Here is a 19309-nt window from a genome sequence, read left to right as displayed (position 1 = left end):
TATATATAATATATATAAATATATTATATATATAAATATTATATATTACATATGTGTGTATTATATATTACATATGTGTGTATGTGTGTGTATATATATGTGTGTGTGTGTGTGTGTGTGTGTGTGTATATATATATATATATATATATATATATATATATCTGGTGCAGTGGCTCATGCCTATAATCCCAGCACTTTGTGAGGCTGAAGTGGGAGAACTACTTGAGGCCAGGAGTTCGAGACCAGCCTAGGTAACATAGTGAGACCCTATCTCTACAAAACAGTTTTAAAAAAATTAGCCAGGTGTGGTGGTACACACTTGTAGTCCCAGCTACTTGGGAGGCTGAGGCGGGAGGACTGCTTGAGCCCAGGAGTTGGAGGCCACAGTGCACCATGATCTTACCATTGCACTCCAGCCGGGGTGACATGGTGAAACTCTGTCTGGAGGAAAAAATATATGCATGTGTATGTGAGAGAGAGAGAGAGAGTGTGTGTGTGTGCATGCGCACTTTTCTTTTTCTTTTTCTCCTTTGAGATGGGGGTCTCTGTCACCTAGGCTGGAGCACAGTAGGATGATCATAGCTCACTGTAGCCTCAAACTCCTGGGCTCAAGCAATCCTCCTGCCTTAGCCTCCTGAGTAGCTAGTACTACAGGCCATGCCGCCACATCCAGTGAATTTTTTAATTCTTTGTAGGGACAGGGTCTCACCATGTTGCCCAAGATGATCTTAAACTCCTGGCCTCAAGCAATACTCCTGTCTTGGTCTCCCAAGTTGCTGGTATTATAGGACCCAACCAAGATTTTCAATGTAGATGAAACAGCCTTATATCAGAAGATGCCATCGATAGCTAGAGAGCAGACATCAATGCCTGGTTTCAAAGCTTAAAAGGATAGGCTGACTCTTGTTAGGGGCTAATGCAGGTTGTTGCCTTTAAGTGGAAGCCAGTGGTCATTTGCCATTCTGAAAATCCTAGGGCCCTAAAAAATTATGCTCAATCTGGCCAGGCATGGTGGCTCACACCTGTAATCCCAGCTACTCGGGAGGCTCCACTAAAAATACAAAAATTAACTGGGCATTGTGGTGGGTGCCTATAGTCCCAGGTACTCGGGAGCCTCCACTAAAAATACAAAAATTAACTGGGCATTGTGGTGGGTGCCTATAGTCCCAGCTACTCAGGAGGCTGAGGCAGGAGAATGGCGTGAACCCGGGAGGCGGAGCTTGCAGTGAGCCGAGATTGCACCACTGGACTCCAGCCTGGGCGACAGAGCGAGACTCTGTCTCAAAAAAAAAAAAAAAAAAATTATGCTCAATCTATTCTGCCTGTGCTCTATAAATGGAATAACAAAGCCTGGATGACAGCACATCTGTTTAGAGAATGGTTTACTGAATATTTTAAGCCTACTGTTGAGACCTACTCCTCAAAAAAAAAAAAAAAAAAATTCCTTTCAAAATATTACTGCTCACTGACAATACACCTGGTCACCCAAGAGCTCAGATGGAGATGTACAAGGAGATTATTTTCGTGCCTGCTAACATGACATCCAGTCTGCAGTCCATGGTTCAAGGAGTAATTATAACTTTCAAGCCTTATTATTTAGGCTTACTATTTACAAGCCTATATATAGCTGCCATAGATAGTGATTCCTCTGATGGATGTGGGCAAAGTAAACTAAAAACCTTCTGGAAATAATTCACCATTCTAGATGCCATTAAGAACATTCGTGATTCATAGGAGGAGACCAAAGTAACATTATCAGGAGTTTGGAAGAAGTTAGTTCCAACTCTCACGTGACTTTGAGGGATTCAAGACCTCAGTGAAGGAATTGCAGATATGGTGGAAATAGCAAGAAAAGAGCTAGAATTAGAAGTGAAGCCTAAAAATGTGACTAAACTGCTGCAATCTCATAACAAAACTTGAACAGATGAAGAGTTTATTATGGAGCAAAGAACGTGGTTTCTTGAGACAGAATCTACTGGTGAAGATGCTGTGAGCAATATTGAAATGACAACAAAGGACTTGGAATATTACATAAACTTAGTTGATAAAGCAGCAGTAGGGTTTGAGAGGACTGACTCCAATTCTGAAAGAAGTTCCACTGTGGGTAAAATGCTATTAAATGGCATCACATGCTACAGAGAAATCTTTAGTGAAAGGAAGAGTCAATCGATGCAGCAAACATCATAGTTGTCTTATTTTAAGAAATTGCCACAGCCACCCCAGCCTTCAGCAATCACCACCCTAATCAGTCAGCAGCCACCAACCCTGAGGCAAGACTCTTCACCAGCAAAAAGGTTACAACTCACTGAAGGCTCAGATGATCATTAGCATTTTTTGACAATAAAGCATTTTTAAATTAAGGTATGTACATTTTTTAGACATTACATTACACACTTAACAGACTACAGTACAGTATGAGCATAACTTTTTTTTTTTGAGATAGAGTCTTGCTCTGTCACCCAGGCTGGAGTGCAGTGGCACAATCTTGGCTCACTGCAACCTCTGTCACCAAGGTTCAAGCGATTTTCATGCCTCAGTCACTCGAGTGGCTGAGATTCCAAGCATGTGCCACCATGTCTGGCTATATTTTTTTGTATTTTTAGTAGAGATGGGGTTTCGCCTTGTTGGCCATGCAGGTCTCAAACTCCTGGTCTCAGGAGATCCGCCCACCTTGGCATCCCAAAGTGCTGGAATTACAGGCATGCGCCACCGCATCTAGCCTATAAACATAGCTTATATGCACTAGGAAAACAAAAAAATTTGTGAGCCACTTTACTGTAGTAGTGTAGAACCAAACTCACAGTATCTCTGAGGTATGCCTGTTTATTTATTTATATATGAGTACAGACTAACAGATTCCTATATCATCCTATTATTTTATGGTTTGTCATTATTTGGAGGTTCAAGTTCCATTTTACTTCTAAAAATGACATTTATGCAGGTATAAGTCAACATGTGCAACAGGATCCCATTTTAAAGATAAATATGTACGTGCATAGAAAAAACCCTGGATGAATATATTATACTAAAGTGGTTATCTTGGAAAATAAACACAAAGTTTTTGTAACTAGAAAAGATCAGTAACTTTTTTTTTTTTTTTGAGACAGGGTCTCTCTCAATCACTCAGGCTGGAGTGCAGTGGCACGATCTTGGTTCACTGCAACTTCCGCCTCCCAGGTTCAAGCCATTCTTGTGCCTCAGCCTCCTAAGTAGCTGATTATAGGCATGTGCCACCATGCCTGGCTAATTTTTGTACTTTTTTTTTTTTTTTGAGACCAAGTCTCGCTCTGTCGCCCAGGCTGGAGTGCAGTAGCGCGATTTCGGCTTACTGCAAGCTCCGCCTCCTGAGTTTACGCCATTCTCCTGCCTCAGCCTCCCAAGTAGGTGGGACTACAGGCGCCTGCCACCGCGCCCGGCTAATTTTTTGTATTTTTAGTAGAGACGGGGTTTCACCGTGTTAGCCAGGATGGTCTCGATCTCCTGACCTTGTGATCCGCCTGCCTCGGCCTCCCAAAGTGCTGGGATTACAGGCATCAGCCACAGTGCCCAGCCCTGTTTTTTGTTTTTTTTTTTTTTTTTGCTGTTGTTGATAGTAGAGAGGGAGTTTCACCATGTTGGCCAGGCTGGTCTTCAACTCCTGGCCTGAAGTGATCCACCTGCCTTGGCCTCCCTAAGTGCTGGGATTACAGGTGTGAGCCACCACGCCCAGCTTATTTATTTATTTTTGAGACAGGGTCTCACTCTGTCGCCCAGGCTGAAGTGCAGTGGCGTCATCACAGATCACTGTAGTTTTGACCTTCCAGGCTCAAATGATCCTCCCACCTCAGCCTCCTGGGTAGCTGGGACTACAGGTGTGCACTACTATATCTGGCTAATTTTTTGTATTTTTAGTACAGACAGGGTTTCACTATGTTGCCCAGGCTGGTCTTGAATTCCTGGGCTCGACATCCACCGCCTCAGCCTCCCAAAGTGCCGGGACTACAGGTGTAAGCCACCACGTCCAGCCTCAGTAAGTATTATTTTTAAAGTCCATTTTTGGTATTAAAAATTGGGATGTTAGGCTGGGCACGGTGGCTCACCCTGTAATTCTAGCACTTTGGGAGGCTGAGGTGGGTGGATCATGAGGTCAAAAGATCAAGACCATCTTGGTCAATATGGTGAAACCCTGTCTCTACTAAAAATACAAAAATTAGCTGGGCATGGTGGCACATGCCTGTAGTCTCAGCTGCTTGGGAGGCTGAGGCAGGAGAACTGCTTGAACCTGGGAGGCGGAGGCTGCAGTGAGCCAAGATCACGCCACTGCACTCCAGCCTGGCGACAGAGCAAGACTCCATCTAAAAAAAAAAAAAAAAATTGGGATGTTAAAAATGACAACTAAAATTTACCCAAAAGTTGACAGGTTAAATGCATTCTTTCATCCTTTGATAAATATTTCTTGAGCAATTCTATAAGGCAGGCACTATTTTATTTTTTTTTTAGATGGAGTCTCACTCTATTGGCAGGCTGGAGTGCCCTGGCGCAATCTTGGTTCACTGCAACCTCCGCCTCCAGGATTCAAGCAATTCTCCTGCCTCAGCCTCCCTAGTAGCTGGGACTACAGGTGCACGCCACCACATCTGGCTAATTTTTGTATTTTTATTAGAGACGGGGTTTCACCATGTTGGCCAGGATGGTCTCGATCTCTTGACCTCATGATCCACCTGCCTCGGCCTCCCAAAGTGCTGGGATTACAGGGGTGAGCCACCACGCCCGTCCGCCAGGCACTATTCTTGATCCTGGGGATACCACTGATCATGGCCACTAGGTCCTCTCTACTTTTACATTACATTGTAACAGACTTAGACAGTTACCACCAATATAGTTAACATTTTGGTTTTTTTTTCCTTTCTTTTTTTTTTGAGATGGAGTCTTGCTCTGTCACCCAAGCTGGAGTGCAGTGGCATGATCTCAGCTCACTGCAACCTCTGCCTCCCAGATTCAAGTGATTCTCCTGCCTCAGCCTCCCAAGTAGCTGGGATTACAGGTGCGCACCACCACGCTGGCTAATTTTTGTATTTTTAGTAGAGATGGGATTTGACCACATTGGCCAGGCTGGTCTCGAACTCCTGACCTTGTAATCTGCCCACCTTGGCCTCCCACAATGCTGGGATTACCAGGCGTGAGCCACCACACCCAGTCTTGGTTAACATTCTTTTTACATATCTGGATAAAAAGAAAAATTTTTTAAATGTACCATCTCCGATTCATCATTCTTCTGCATTTAGCCATCAAGATCTGTCAAATTTTCCTTTGAAATTTTTAATATTCATTCCTTCTCTCACTGTTCCCCTATTTCCCTAATTATGGTACTTTTATTGAAAAATCTCCCAGTCCCAAATTTCCTATCCCTTTCTCCAGTCTCTCTCCTCATTAATCTACCAACAATACAAATGCTGGTCCATTTTTCTTACATGCTCTTTTCATTTTCTAACTCACCTGATCAAATGCTTTCTTTGACTCTCAATTATCTACCACATCAAAATGAAATCATTCTACTTGCCTTTGAATATCATAAATAATCTATCCCTAGCTCACCTACCTAATCTCATTTCCCACTATCCCCCACTCAATTTGCTCAAATAAGGCCATTCTGCATTGTTTAAGTGCAAACAAGCCACAATAAATCCTGCCCACCTCACACAGTTTCCCTCATCTAAACATCATTCCTGCTTTCCCCTCTACTTTTCCAAATGTTATTAATAATTATCTTTCAAGGATGGTTCAAATTCTACCTATAGCTCTTATTTCCTCCACTTCCTCCTTTGAACTACTTCTGTGCCACATAATTTATATTAAATTATAACTTAAATTTATACCCAAGATACATACTTAATATGTATGAGTCTACATTGACACAATAACCAAATATTTGGAAACATTTGGATAGTGAACAAAATTTTCCAATTTTACATGAATGGGAAAAGGGCCTCTAGCACATCAACCAGACTGAATCATCTGATTTGATTTCACCTGGCCCAAGCACAGTGGTACTGCTGTATTTTCAGCATCACCACTAAGGAAACTGGTTCCACCTCTTGGAGATTCTGGAACTAGCATTCAAAGATTTTCTTAACAGCAACCGGAGAACTGGGAATAACAGGTAACTGCTGAGGCAGTTAAAATATAAACATATGCTAAAATTACTGTGTTCAATTTGTTTTTAGTAAAAAATAAAATGTTAAAATTTCAAATAATATATAGTAGGGAATGATATAACATAGAATACATCTGGTCTTTGTCCCCAGCTTCTGGTACAGAGCATCAGAATTCCTTGGAATTTCCTGAATGATAGGAGTGTCTTTTATTACGATTAATGAGTCCCTTTCAACCATACTTGAGTTCATCCTAATGAGGTGACTCATGTGGGGAGGAGGGGGCAACAGAGCATGCTAGCAGGATGGGAGCTGGTCACCAGAAAAACCAACTACATGATTAGAGGGTCAGAACTCTCAGCCCCACCCCAAAACCTCCAACAGGGAAAGAGCTGGAGTCAAGCACGTGGCCAATGACTTGAATCATGTCTACCTACTGAAAACCCATATAAAAACTCCGAACATCAAAGCTCAGGAGAGCTTCCTGGTTGGTGAACAGGTCAATGTACCAGGAAGGTGGTGCACCCTGACCCTACAGAGAAAGAAGTTCCTGAGCTCGGGACCCTTCCAGGCCTTTCGCCACGTACCTCTTCAATCTGGTTGTTCATTTGTATAATCGTGAATATAGCACTTTCCCGAGTTTTGTGACTCACTCTAGTCTGAGGGGGTAGTAGGAAGCCCTGAATTTGTGGTTGGTCAGGCCAAAGTGCATGCTGCTGAAGTAAGGGCAATGTTGTTGGGAACCTTGCTCTTTAACTGGTGGTGAAACTGCCTTTGCAAAATTATGACAGTAAGAGAAATCTGACATAGTCGACTCCATCTTGCTTCTAACCTCCAAGCTGTCCTTGGTCATTCCTGGGAATAGGCCAAGATAACCTTCAGAGGAATTTAAGTTTACTGTTTAATCTTAAAGCAAGAATGATAATAGCACTTCCTAAAACTAAACCACCTTTGTAAAATTAATGAAAGGCCACAAGGTTAGGATTATGTGAGCGACCTGAATTCTGCTAAGATATAGGTGTAAATGATAACCAACCACTGTTCTGGAGGTCAGGAGATTTGTAACTTCCCCAATTACTCCTGTGAATAACATCACTATAATAGAGCCTACAATTGGCATTTTGAGATGTTTTTCATATTTTTGCATTTCTGGTGAAGGACTGACTCTACCAGGACCCACAACTTGTGACTCAATCGATCCTGTGGCCCCCAGTCAGTGGCTGACTGAGTACGAGGAATGTTTTCCACATCCCAATGATTTCATCCTCAACCAATCAACATCCTCCATTCTCTAGCCCCCTGCCCACCAAACTATCCTTGAAAAACCCAAACCTCTGAGCCTTCTGGGAGACTAATTTGAGTGATACATCTAGTTCTCCTGCATGGCCAACCTTGTGTTAATTATTTCTTTACTACAATACTGTGGTCTCGGTGAATTGGTCTGTCTGTGTAGCAGGCAGAAGAACCCACTGGGCAACTATAGTGGATCTGAAGCTAACTCTGAGTGGTGTCAGTGTTACGGGATCCTTGGGGTGTCATTTCACCAACTGGAAACTTCTGTGGCCAGTGATGCCTTTGTTCAAGTTTTGCTCTGGCCCACTGGACTCGTTCCACCCACTCAGCCTGGCAGGCTGTGCTCAACTCACACGACCAGCCTGGATCCCACGCCTGCCAAAGGTGAGCCAGGCACAAAGTGGTGAGGGATATGTGAGCAAGCATGGGGTCTGACCACTGTGCACAGCCAGGCACGCCGGCTGCTGCTGTGGGGTGGGCAGCTCCAGGTGCCAGCTTGGGCACCATCTCCCTGCGAGGCTGCAACTGGACCAGGCGCATCACAAGCAGCTTCCACAGCTGGCACTGGAGAACACAGTGGTGCCCGGAAGCTTGGTGACTCCAGGAACCACAGGGCCCCAAAGAGGGAGTCACAGCCCTGGCTAAGGGAGCTCCCAGGTCTGGGCTCCCTGAAGGACTGCAGCTCTTCTCCCCTTCTCTACGCTCTCAAGGTAGCAAGCAAGGGGCATGTTTCAGCCCTGTTTGTGTTACAGCTCTTTTTAGCCCCACCATTCAGCAGGTCCTGAGTTCTTGTCCTGCATCCAGGAAGAATGAGGTAACAGACAAACGGAGGGTGAGCAAGACAAATAGGAGCTTTACTGAGCGACAGAACAGCTCAGAGGAAACCCACAGTGAGTACCTCCTCTCTGTAGCCAGGGTGTCCCAACAAGTGTTCAGTTCTCAGCAGAGAGGATAGCTCCTCTCTGCTTGGCAGGCTGTCCCGAAGAATGTTCAGCTCTCATCAGAGAGGGTAGTTCCTCTCTGCAGGCAGGTCATCCCAACGTCTCTTCAGTTCTCAGGAGAGAGGGTAGCTCCTCTCTGCAGGCAGATCATCCTGTCATCTCTTCAGCTCTCAGCAGAGAGGGTAGTTCCTCCCTGTAGGCAGGTCATGCCATCATCTCTCTTCTGGTCTGGCAGAGTCCGGGGGGGCTTTTTATGGGCCTCAGAGGGGAGGAAGAGTGTGCCGGCTGGTCCATGGGCAGCCATGGGAGGACCCACGCCACAAGTTCCCACACTGGTCTGCGGGATCAGCAGCCCAGCCCCCGGGCTTCAGGCCCTCCCCAGTCTGAAGGTGGGGCTTCACGGGGGACCTGCCCCTTTCTGCCCAGGAGCCTGTCTGCCTCCTGCTGGCATTCAAGGCGCCAAGGCCATGCCAAGGGGTACCTGCAGGCCTGCGCCAAGCTGCCCTCAGCCCCTATCTCAGCCTCCCTCCCATGCTCGCCAGTGCCCGAAGTCTGGAGGAGGCCAAAGTGGCAGGGACCTGGCATGTCACCACTGCCCCAAGCATGCGCACACCCAGCCAGGCTGCAACAGCACCCAGGCTTGGCCCCAACCTCGCTCTGAGATCAGAACGGGCACCAGGAGCAGGGAGAGGCCAGGCAGCAGGAGCAGACACCTCCAAGCCCACAGGCTTCCTGGGCCCCTGAGACTGCAGAGATGCCTGGGTCCACAGCCACGGCTGGGCAGCTGCAGCTGCAACTGGGAGGTGGGGCTCCTGCCTGCTTCCAGCTCCTGCCAGCTCCATGGAGCGCGGCACCGCTCAGGGCCCAGCTCCACCTCGGGGCCCCTCTCTGTCCACCCCTCCATGCCTGATCGCACTGCTCCCCTGCCAATGGGTAACTCGGCCTGGCCCCATCATGGTGACTCTCGGGGTATCAGGCTCCAGGGGGCTCCCAGGTGTGGGCTCTGGGGACTACATGCCTCCTCTCCATATTTTCCCTGCAGCAGCAGCAGGCGAGGTACAGGTGGCGTGGCAGCCCTGGCCAACCCCGCACAAACAAACCCGATGATCTTGAGGCTGGCCCCACGAGTCCCAGCTGTGCCTTCAGCCAGGTGCTCATGGGCTCCTGAGACATGGTGTGCGGAGAGGTTGAGGCCATAGTGGAGGCTCCAGGCCTGGAAGCAGGTCCTGCCTGGCCATGTGAGGTAGGAGTGATGCACTCAGCTGCCTCAGGGATGCAGGGCACAGGGGTCCCACCACCACCACTGCTGCCACCGCCTGCGCCTCCCTGCTGCAGCTGATGGCCACTCCAGATGGCCACCACTGTCATCATTAGAAATGAATTGAATTGTATGACACTCAGTTGGTATAGGAAAATTGGTGTTGGAACTCAGAGGGTACATGAGCTCTGTATTTATCAAAAGAACTTATAGCTAAAATCCTGAGAAATGGCTGGGCACGCTGGCTCATGCCTGTAATCCCAGCACTTTGGGAGGCTGAGGTGGGCGGATCACAAGGTCAAGAGATCAAGACCATCCTGGCCAACATGGTGAAACCCTGTCTCTACTAAAAATACAAAAATTAGCCGGGCGTGGTGGCATGTGCTTGTAGTCCCAGCTACTAGGGAGGCTGCGGCAGGAGAATCGTTTGAAACCAGGAGGCAGAGGTTGCAGTGAGCTGAGATTGCATGGCGCCACTGCACTCCAGCCTGGTGACAGAGCGAGACTCTGTCTCAAAAAACGACAGAGGGAGACTCTGTCTCAAAAAAACAAAAAACAAACAAAAACTGAGAAACACTGTAACAGATTTTTTATCCAAGAGCACTAGTTCCACCTAGACACATGTGTACCCTGCCTGTAACAAACTAGGGAAAACACTAGAACATGCAGGGTATTAACTTATGCTTCCACGTGACCCATCTTTTTTGTCTAGACTCCTACTATTAGTTCATTTTATAATTATTGACCTGATTGTCTTCTAAGAACAAAGTTTTGTCTTACATACTATGTGGGGATAATATGGAAAATATATTAAATAAGACAAGGCTGAGCACAGAGTGGCTCATGCCTGTAATCCCAGCACTTTGGGAGGCTGAGGCAGGCAGATCACTTCAGCCCAGGAGTTTGAGACCAGGCTGGGCAATGTTGCAAGATTCTGTCTCTATAAGAAATACAAAAACTAGCTGGGCCTGGATTCCTAGATACTCAGGAGGCTGAGGTGGGAAGATCACTTGAGCCCAGGAAGTTGAGGCTGCAGTGAGACATGGAAGAGCAAGACCCTGTCTGAAAACAAAACACCCAATCTATAACTTGGTCTCTAGGAGGAAAAAATAATCAGTGATCCAATTAAGACACAGGTATTCTTTTTTTTTTTCTGGGGGGCAGGGTGGGAGCGGGGGACAGTCTTGCTATGTTACCCAGGCTGGAGTACAATGGCACGATCTCAGCTCACTGCAACCTCCGCCTCCCGGGTTCAAGTTGATTCTCCTGTCTCTCAGCCTTCTGAATAGCTGGGATCACAGGTGTGCGCCACCACACCTGGCTAATTTTTGCATTTTTAGTAGAAACGGGGTTTCACCATGTTGGCCAGGCTGGTCTTGAACCCTAAACTCATGATGCGCCCGCCTTGACCTCCCAAATGCATTACAGGCATGAGCCACTGCGCCCAGCCAACACATGTATTCTTAACTCTGATTCATTTGTGTAATATCTAGGCAACCTTCCAACATATCACCAGTGATCTCCTGAAGGACTTCTTAAACCTCCTTGATGTCACATTTCCTACCAGCTACTGAAGATCTCCAGAAAGATTAAGAAACAAATATTTCATTATCACCTATAGGAAACTCCTCAAGGGCAGAAAACATGTCTTTCTTGTTTACTGTTGAATAACAGTAGCTCCAGCTCCCATGGCACTTAATAAATGCAGCTGTATAGCTTGGTGGTTAGGAGCACAAATCTGAAACTCAGGAAAGCGGATGATTACTTCAGAGGGAAAGAGAGGACAATGTCATGGGAAGGGAGCTTCAAATGATTGGTAATACTTTATTTCTTAAGCTGGGTGTTGGGTATTTGTCATATTATTCTTTATTACCTTTTACATAAATATTTAATCAAAAAAGAAAAGAAGAAAAAACAGGCTTTGGAACTACACAGAATTGAGCTGAAATCTTAGTTCCAGCACTTACTAGCTGTGCTTCCTCAGGCAAGTCATCAAGCCTGCTCATTCATCTATAAAATACTGGCCAGCCTCATAGAATTGTTAAGAGGATTAATCAAGATGAGAGCTATATAATGCTCCGCACAACACCTGTCGCACATTAAGTACACAAATGGTAAATATTATGACGACGATCAGTTTGAATTAAGGGTGTTAAAATGAGCACTGGCCTGGGGCAGAAAATCTGGATTCAGGAACCGGCTTTTGCCATTAACAGTATGACCCTGAGTTACAACTCTCTCTGGGCCTCAATTTTTCTCACCAGTTAAATCAGTTAAAAAAAGAAAAGGTGGGGATAGGTGGACTAGATGTTATCTAAATGCTTACAGCATATGCTTAAACTTCCATGGAGCACACCTAGAAAACAGGTCTGTAACATGAGAAAAAGTGCACATTAACATTAAGGGCTGGGCATGGCAGCTCATGTCCATAATCCCAGCATTTTGGGAGGCTGAGGTGAGGGGATCACTTGAACCCAGAAGTTCAAAACCAGCCTAGGCGACACAGTGAGACCCCGTCTCTACCAAAAATAATTTTAAAAATTAGCCAGGCATGGTGGCGTGTGCTTGTAGTCCCAGCTACTTGGGAGGCTCACCTGAGCCCAGGAGGTTGAGGCTGCAGTAAGCCATGATCACACCACTGCACACCAGGCTGGTCCAGGCTGGGTGACACAGCGAGACCCTGTCTCAAAACACACATTCACACAACACTAGGTAAGATATAGTACCCTAGAAATGGCAGAGAGATCTGCAAACTGTATCTGTTTTAACTGTGTGTGGGAAAGTGATTTGGCAGAAACATTCGTCTAGCTACAAGAACAAAGTAGAACTCACCAAGCCAATGTTGGGTCCCGGAATTTTCAGATCTTGCCAACTTACGTGCAACATCTCATAACCCTTTTTCCTGAAATAACTACATTTATCATGCCCTTGCTTAAGGTCCCAGCAATCCCAAACCTTCAGCTAGCTCAAGGTAGTATTCCTGTCAACATTCATAGTAGCTCATCCTGATTCCAGATGATTATGCACGATGGAAGCAAAACACAGATGCTCCTTCACTTATGATGGGATTTCTTCCCAATAAACCTATCATAAGTTGAAAATATAAGTTAAAAATATACTTAGACCAGATGCAGTGGCTCATGTCTGTAATCCCAGCAGTTTGGGAGGCTGAGGTGGGAGAATCACTTGAGCCCAAGAGTTCAAGATCAGCTTGGACAACAAAGTGAGACCCTATGTCTACAGAAAATAAAAAATTCGCCAGGCATGGTGGCACACACCGATTGTCTCAGGTATTCGGGAGGCTAAGGTGGGAGGATCCCTGGAGCCTGGGAAGTCGAAGCTACAGTGAGCCATGATTGAGCCACTGCACTCCAGCTTGGGCAACAGAGTGAGACCTTGTCTCAAAAAAATTTTTTTTTTTTTTTTTTTTTTGAGATTGAGTCTCGCTCTGTCGCCCAGGCTGGAGTGCAGTGGCGCAATCGCGGCTCACTGCAAGCTCCGCCTCCCGGGTTCACGCCATTCTCCTGTCTCAGCCTCTCTGAGTAGCTGGGACTACAGGCGCCTGCCACCACACCTGGCTAATTTTTTTGTATTTTTTTTTTTTTTTTAGTAGAGACAGTTTCACTGTGTTAGCCAGGATGGTCTCGATCTCCTGACCTCGTGATCTGCCCACCTCGGCCTCCCAAAGTGCTGGGATTATAGGCGTGAGCCACTGTGCCTGGTCTTTTTTTTTTTTAATTTCTCGTAGAGACGGGGTCTCCCTATGTTGCGCAGGCTGGCCTCAAACCCCTGGGCTTAAGTGGGTCTCTTGCCTTGGCCTCTCAAGTGCTGGGGTTACAGGCATGAGCCATTGTGCCTGGCCCCTTTTCTCTTTTTTTTTTTTCAGAGACAAAGTCTCACTATGTTGCCCAGATTGCTCTTGAACTTCTGGGCTCAAGCAATCCTCCCGCCTTGGCCTCCCAAAGTTCTGGGACTACGGGTGTGAGCCACCCCACCTGTCCCCTGATTTTTCAACTTTACAATTGGTTTATATGAATAATACACAGCAGACAGAGCTCTGTGTGGATCACAGAATGCCTCTGTTATGAAGTCCCATCAAGTCCACCAAGCCCTGTACTTTATGTAATTTATTTTAGTAGTACTATAACTCCCAGGTACTCAAAACAGCAAGGCCTTTTAAAGGATACAATGCCTGTATAATTTCTGTAACCTCTGAACTTCTGGGCCTTACTATTCCCCGTAGATATGTCTGCTTTTCCTGGAGTGTCTCCATAATCACAACTACCACCAGCATGGATATTTCTAGGAACTTTTGCATTTCTAAAGAGCTATCCTGGATATTTTACACTTTTTTTTTTTTTTTTTTTTGAGACAGGGTCTCACTTTTTGCCCAGGCAAGAGTACAGTGGCATGATCATAGCTCACTGCAGCTTTGAACTCGTGGCTCAAGTGATCCTCTCGCCTAGCTTCCCAAGTAGCTGAGACTACAGGTGCATGCCACCTTACCCAGCTAATTTTAAAAATTGCTTGTACGGATAGGTTCTCATTATGTTCCCCAGACTGGTCTCAAACTTCTAGCCTCCAGCTATCCTCCTGCATTGGCCTCCCAAAGTGCTGGCATTATAGGCATGAGCCACAGAGCCCAGCTACCTGGATATTTCAAATATCTTCATATTCTCATCCTTCATCTACTATATTAAGAATGGCAAAAATGAAGCTGACATTCAATAATTCAGTCCCACTCTAGGTCCATAAGAAATGTGCCTATCTTAATATGCTTAAGACACTGATTCTTCTCATAATCCCCTTTTCAGAATTATCTTTTTAAAATTTTGCTCACGTTCCACCAGTCTAAGGCCCTCACCAGTTTCAGAAAGAAAAAAACCCACCTTTTAGTTCACAGTTCAAAAAATGTTAAACAGGCCAAGTGAGGTGGCTCACGCTTGTAATCTCAGCACTTTGGGAGGCTAAGGCAGGCACATCACTTGAGCCCAGGAGTTCTAGACCAGCCTGGACAACATGGTGAAACTCTATCTCTACAAAAAATTTAAAAATTAGCCAGGCATGGCGATGCATGCCTATATGCAGGTATTGGGAAGGTTGAGATGGGAGAATCATCTGAGCCCAGGATGTCAAAGCTACAGTGAGCCATGATCACGCCACTACACTCCAGCCTGGACAACAGAGTGAGGCCCTGTCTCAAAAAGAAAAAAAAAAAAAAGGATAAATAATGTGATCAAAATTAAGCCAATCCCCAAGACTGAAAGGCTACTGGTTTCCAAGAAAGCACTTGTTCCTTAATCCCAATCACACAGGATCTCTTAGCAAAATTCAGGCTTTCAAGAGATGTGTTGTTCCCCTTGAAGTTCCCTCCCTCACCATGGCCCTTAAAACTCATCCGTTCTTCCTCATCTCTCTCTCTTTTTTTTTTCAGAGCAGAAGTGGAAGTTTATTTTAAAAGGCTTTATAAGAGGAAATAAATGAAAAATCTGCTTGCTAGAGACCCAAGCGGGTGCCTGAAGGTCCAAGAGAAAAAAGACCCTCATCTCTCTTCTTAAAACTCATTAGAACAAACTTTTTCCCAGTCACAGTCCCCTTCTGCTTTTCCCATGGACTCCCTATATCTGCAATGATATTTTCAGAACAGATAACCAACATTATGAGGAAATTCAGATTTCTTCACAGCTCTGCTCATTAGTCTGAAGGGCAGTTCTGGCTGCCTGTGTAGCAGCAGGCTCCTGCCAAAGTACAAACCTGCCACCAGGTCTATTCCAGCAGGGCAGGCCTCAGAGATAGGAAAGAAAACACTTTGACAGGAGAGGAGGTGTCATAAAGACAACAATAATCAAGTAGCTTTACTCACGCTTGAACATACAGACACACAACACAGTGGTAACAAAGAGTGGGGGCAATTCTGTTTAAGTTATTTGTATCAGTCACTATCTTTTAAAGTGTGATTTTTAAAAATTTATTCATATCCTGCCTTATCTGGAAAAGAATTTGAGGTAATTTAGCACTCACTACATTATAAAAAATACCAGCTAGTTTGTGAAGTAATTGTACAGTAAGATCTTCTAAAAATCAAAGAACATGAATCTCTTCCACATTAAAATCCAAGAGTGATTTCCTTTTTTTTTTTGTTTTTGAGTCAGAGTCTCGCACTGTCGCTCAGGCTGGAGTGCAATGGTGCAATCTCGGCTCACTGCAACCTCCGCCTCCCGGGTTCAAGCAATTCTCCTGCCTCAGCCTCCAATGTAGCTGGGATTACAGGCGCCCACCACCATGCCCGGCTAATTTTTTGTATTTTTAGTAGGTATGGGGTTTCACTATGTTGGCCAGGCTGGTCTTGAACTCCTGACCTCGTGATCTGCCCACCTCGGCCTCCCAAAGTGCTGGGATTACAGGCGCGAGCCACAGCTCCGGGCCATGATTTCCTTTTTTAAAAAAGTTCATTGAGAGAGAGACATACCACGCAGGACTGAAAATGGTCTAAGGGGATTCATGACAGATTTCAGAAACCATGATGAACAGAATGGCCCCAGAGAATCCCCAACTAGACCCTTTCATCAACAGGAATGATTCCAACATGAAGGTGATACCACCACAGGATCCAGCTAGTCCCAGTTTCACTCTGTCATCCAAGCTGGAGTGCAGTAGTGCAGTCTTGGCTCACTGCAGCCTCAACTTCCCAGGTTCAAGTGATCCTCCCACCTTAGCCTCCCAAGTATCTGGGACTACAGCAATATGGAGAAGGCATCAAGAACGTACTTCATTCACCCGCCAACAGTATGAAGAGCTAGAAGCTCTGTTTAGCCAGACCATGTTCCCAGATAGAAATCTTCAGGAGAAACTAGCTTTGAAACTCAACCTACCAGAGTCAACAGTCAAGAACCCAGTGTCATGATGAATTGGAGAAGACGTGAAGATGATAACCTGGCTGTTTTCACTCAGGAGAAGCCTAGAATGCCTTCTCCAAGAACAGACCACAATCTCCCCTCTTCCTCCACTCCCAGGTTTGGTTTAGGAACCGGCGATTCAAATTGAAGCATCAGCAGCAGCAGCAATCAGCAAAGCAACCAAACCAGATACCTTCCATTCAAGAAGAATGTGCCCACCTCCCCCAGAACATCCCCCAATGCTTATGCTTTTTCTCCCGTGGTTTCAGATTTCTACAGCTCCCTTCCACCTCAGCCCTCAGACCCTTCTAATTGGGCATGGAACTCTACCTTCACTGAGAGTCCTACAAGTGACTTCCAAATGCAAGATACTCAGTGGGAGAGGCTGGTGGCCTCAGTTCCTGCTTTGTACTCTGATGCCTATGACATATCCCAAATCATAGAACTGTACAGTCTTCCTGATGAGAATGAGATATCCAGCTATTCTTTCCACTGTCTGTATCAGTATCTCTCACTCACAAAGTACCAGGTAGGAGGACAGGGTTCCTCTCTCAGCACCTTTGCTGGTCTAGCTGTAGGCCTATCTCCCACACAAACCTGGCCCAGTATAAGGCAAGGCTTTGAAGACTACAGTCTAACAGACAGCCTGGAATTCCAGAAAACCTCCAATATGGTAGACTTTGGATTTCTCTGACCAGAGTACTAATAAATATGGACCATTTAGAAAAGAGGTCTTCTTGCATCTTATACATGAAAAAAAGTAAGTTCATTAGCAGCAAAAGTTCAAAATTGGAGAGAGAGACAGATTACAGTGAATTTACAGAAAAAAATAGCACATTTTCATCCGTATCATTTTTGTGTTTCCTTTTGGAAGGGCAGTGAAATAACAGCTACTTTAATAAAGGATCAAACAAATGTGACTTAGTTAAAAAATGCTTCAAAATCTAAACTAGGGCTTTTTGCTCTCCTTAGGGTCTCCCTGCCTAACCCTATGTGAGACTATCAAAGGAATAATAAAGCAGCAAGTGTAAAAGCCACTTTTAAGCTATTTTTTAAAAATTAATATTTTGGCCAGGGGCAATGGCTCACACCTATAATACCAGCACTTTGGGAAGCTGAGGCACCTGGATCAGTTGAGGCCAGGAATTCAAGACCAGCTTGGCCAACATGGCAAAACCCATCTCTACTAAAAAAATACAAAAAATTAGCCAGGCGTGATGGCGCATGCCTATAATCCCAGCTACTAGGGAGTCTGAGGCAAGAGAATCACTTGAGCTCAGGAGGCGGGGGTTACAGTGAGCTGAGATCATGCCACTACACTCCATTCTGGGCAACAGAGCGAGACTCTCTTCTCTCTCTCTCTCCCTCTATGTGTGTGTGTGTGTGTGTGTGTGTGTGTGTGTGTGTATGTGTATATATATGTGTGTGTATATATATATGTGTGTGTGTATATATATGGAACTGCTGGGCTCAAGCAATTCACCTGCCTCGGCCTCCCAAAGTGCTGAGATTACAGGCATGAGCCACCACAGCCAGACTATGCTAATTTTAATTGAGAAATAAATAAGAGTGCCTTAAAGATAATGAAATTTAATGAATATTAAATTCTAAAAACTATTTAAATATGCTTACAATCAAAAAGGTATCTTAATAATAGCAAATATGATATAAACACTACATATTTTTAACTGCTTCAGAAAATAAAGATTGTTTATGAGGAAACAAAAATCCCAAGCTCTTCTTAAATTATACTAATTAAACTTTATATTTACTATAAAAATTATAGGACAAATGCATATAAAACATTGTATTTCATAATAAAACATAAATAATTACAAATAAATTTTATAATAAAATGTATAAAATGTAATATAAATACATTTGATACAAACATTTAGTATGTTATTAATATGGAGGACAACAAAATTAACCTTCATTAGCCAACCGACTAATGGTCTCTATTTCTTCTATTTTGCCTGAGAAATATTGAAGTAATCTATAAAAACTAAAAGCAAGACCACAATTATCCGCAAGGACAGAGGGCCTTCTGATCCAGTTCAATAGAATATGCCACAGTTCTGAGACTCCATGCTTCTAAGTAGGTCATCCATGGAAAACATAATTCATCACTATAGAACACATTATCTAGATTTATCCAGGCTACAAATTTGTCTTTTCATCATATCTTTTGAACATCTAGTTCCAAATGACAGCAAATTCCTAATATTCATGAAGCAGAAATAACATTCTCTGGTTCCAATTACCACTCTACCAGCCATACTGGCTATTTTTCTTGATAACAAACACCCCCTGCTTCAAGTGGCAAAGAGACCTACTCCTCATTTTTATGTTTCTTTAGTAAGAAGCCTTGTTGGCTCTTCCTAAGTTATTGAAATTAGAATACACTGGGGGGAGGAAGGTAACTATGGAGTTACATTTTTAACTGGAAAACTTTAGCATTTGGCGAAATAGCTAAACATTGTTCCAAAGGACAATTTCATTGCCCATATGCAGATGATGTGGCCTGCAGAACAAAAGCTATCACTCAGCAATCCTTCTCCTTCAAACGAGATCAACACTAGTAACCAACTGGTGAAGCAATAAAAGACAGCAGAGAATAGGTTTCAATGCATATGTGAGGATGGTATAGAAAGGACTCTGTATGAACAGAATAGACTCTTTATGCAGAATGGATTCTATGGCCAGGGATGTTTGAACTTTGGCTTTCTCTGCATTTAAAGACAGCCTAACTTCTTTTATCTAAGCACTAAATACTTTTTAAGGAATTTT

At 44.6% G+C, this 19309-nt stretch overlaps 2 protein-coding genes across 10 annotated transcripts in view; one reads left to right on the top strand and one right to left on the bottom strand.

Annotated features, from left to right (window-relative positions):
* The window catches only part of RHOT1 (ras homolog family member T1), a 112067-nt gene that overhangs the window by 82749 nt on the left and 10009 nt on the right, over positions 1-19309 (bottom strand). Inside the window, exon 2 of one of the 9 annotated variants that reach the window (XM_058445177.1) lies at positions 8323-8558. The exons of the other annotated variants lie outside the window; for them this stretch is intronic. The gene's annotated coding sequence lies outside the window, so the exon portion shown is untranslated. The remainder of the gene's footprint in view (positions 1-8322; positions 8559-19309) is intronic. 9 annotated transcript variants of the gene reach the window in all.
* On the top strand, positions 15697-17278 carry LOC116474465 (arginine-fifty homeobox-like). The gene is given in 3 exon segments (XM_032162932.2): positions 15697-16518; positions 16637-16711; positions 16713-17278. Coding segments are annotated over 3 exon segments (951 nt in total). The 5' UTR covers positions 15697-16143; the 3' UTR covers positions 17214-17278.

Source organism: Hylobates moloch, unplaced genomic scaffold, assembly GCF_009828535.3.
Source record: "Hylobates moloch isolate HMO894 unplaced genomic scaffold, HMol_V3 SCAFFOLD_10, whole genome shotgun sequence".
NCBI lineage: Eukaryota > Metazoa > Chordata > Mammalia > Primates > Hylobatidae > Hylobates > Hylobates moloch.
This window is presented reverse-complemented; position numbering and strand designations above follow the sequence as displayed.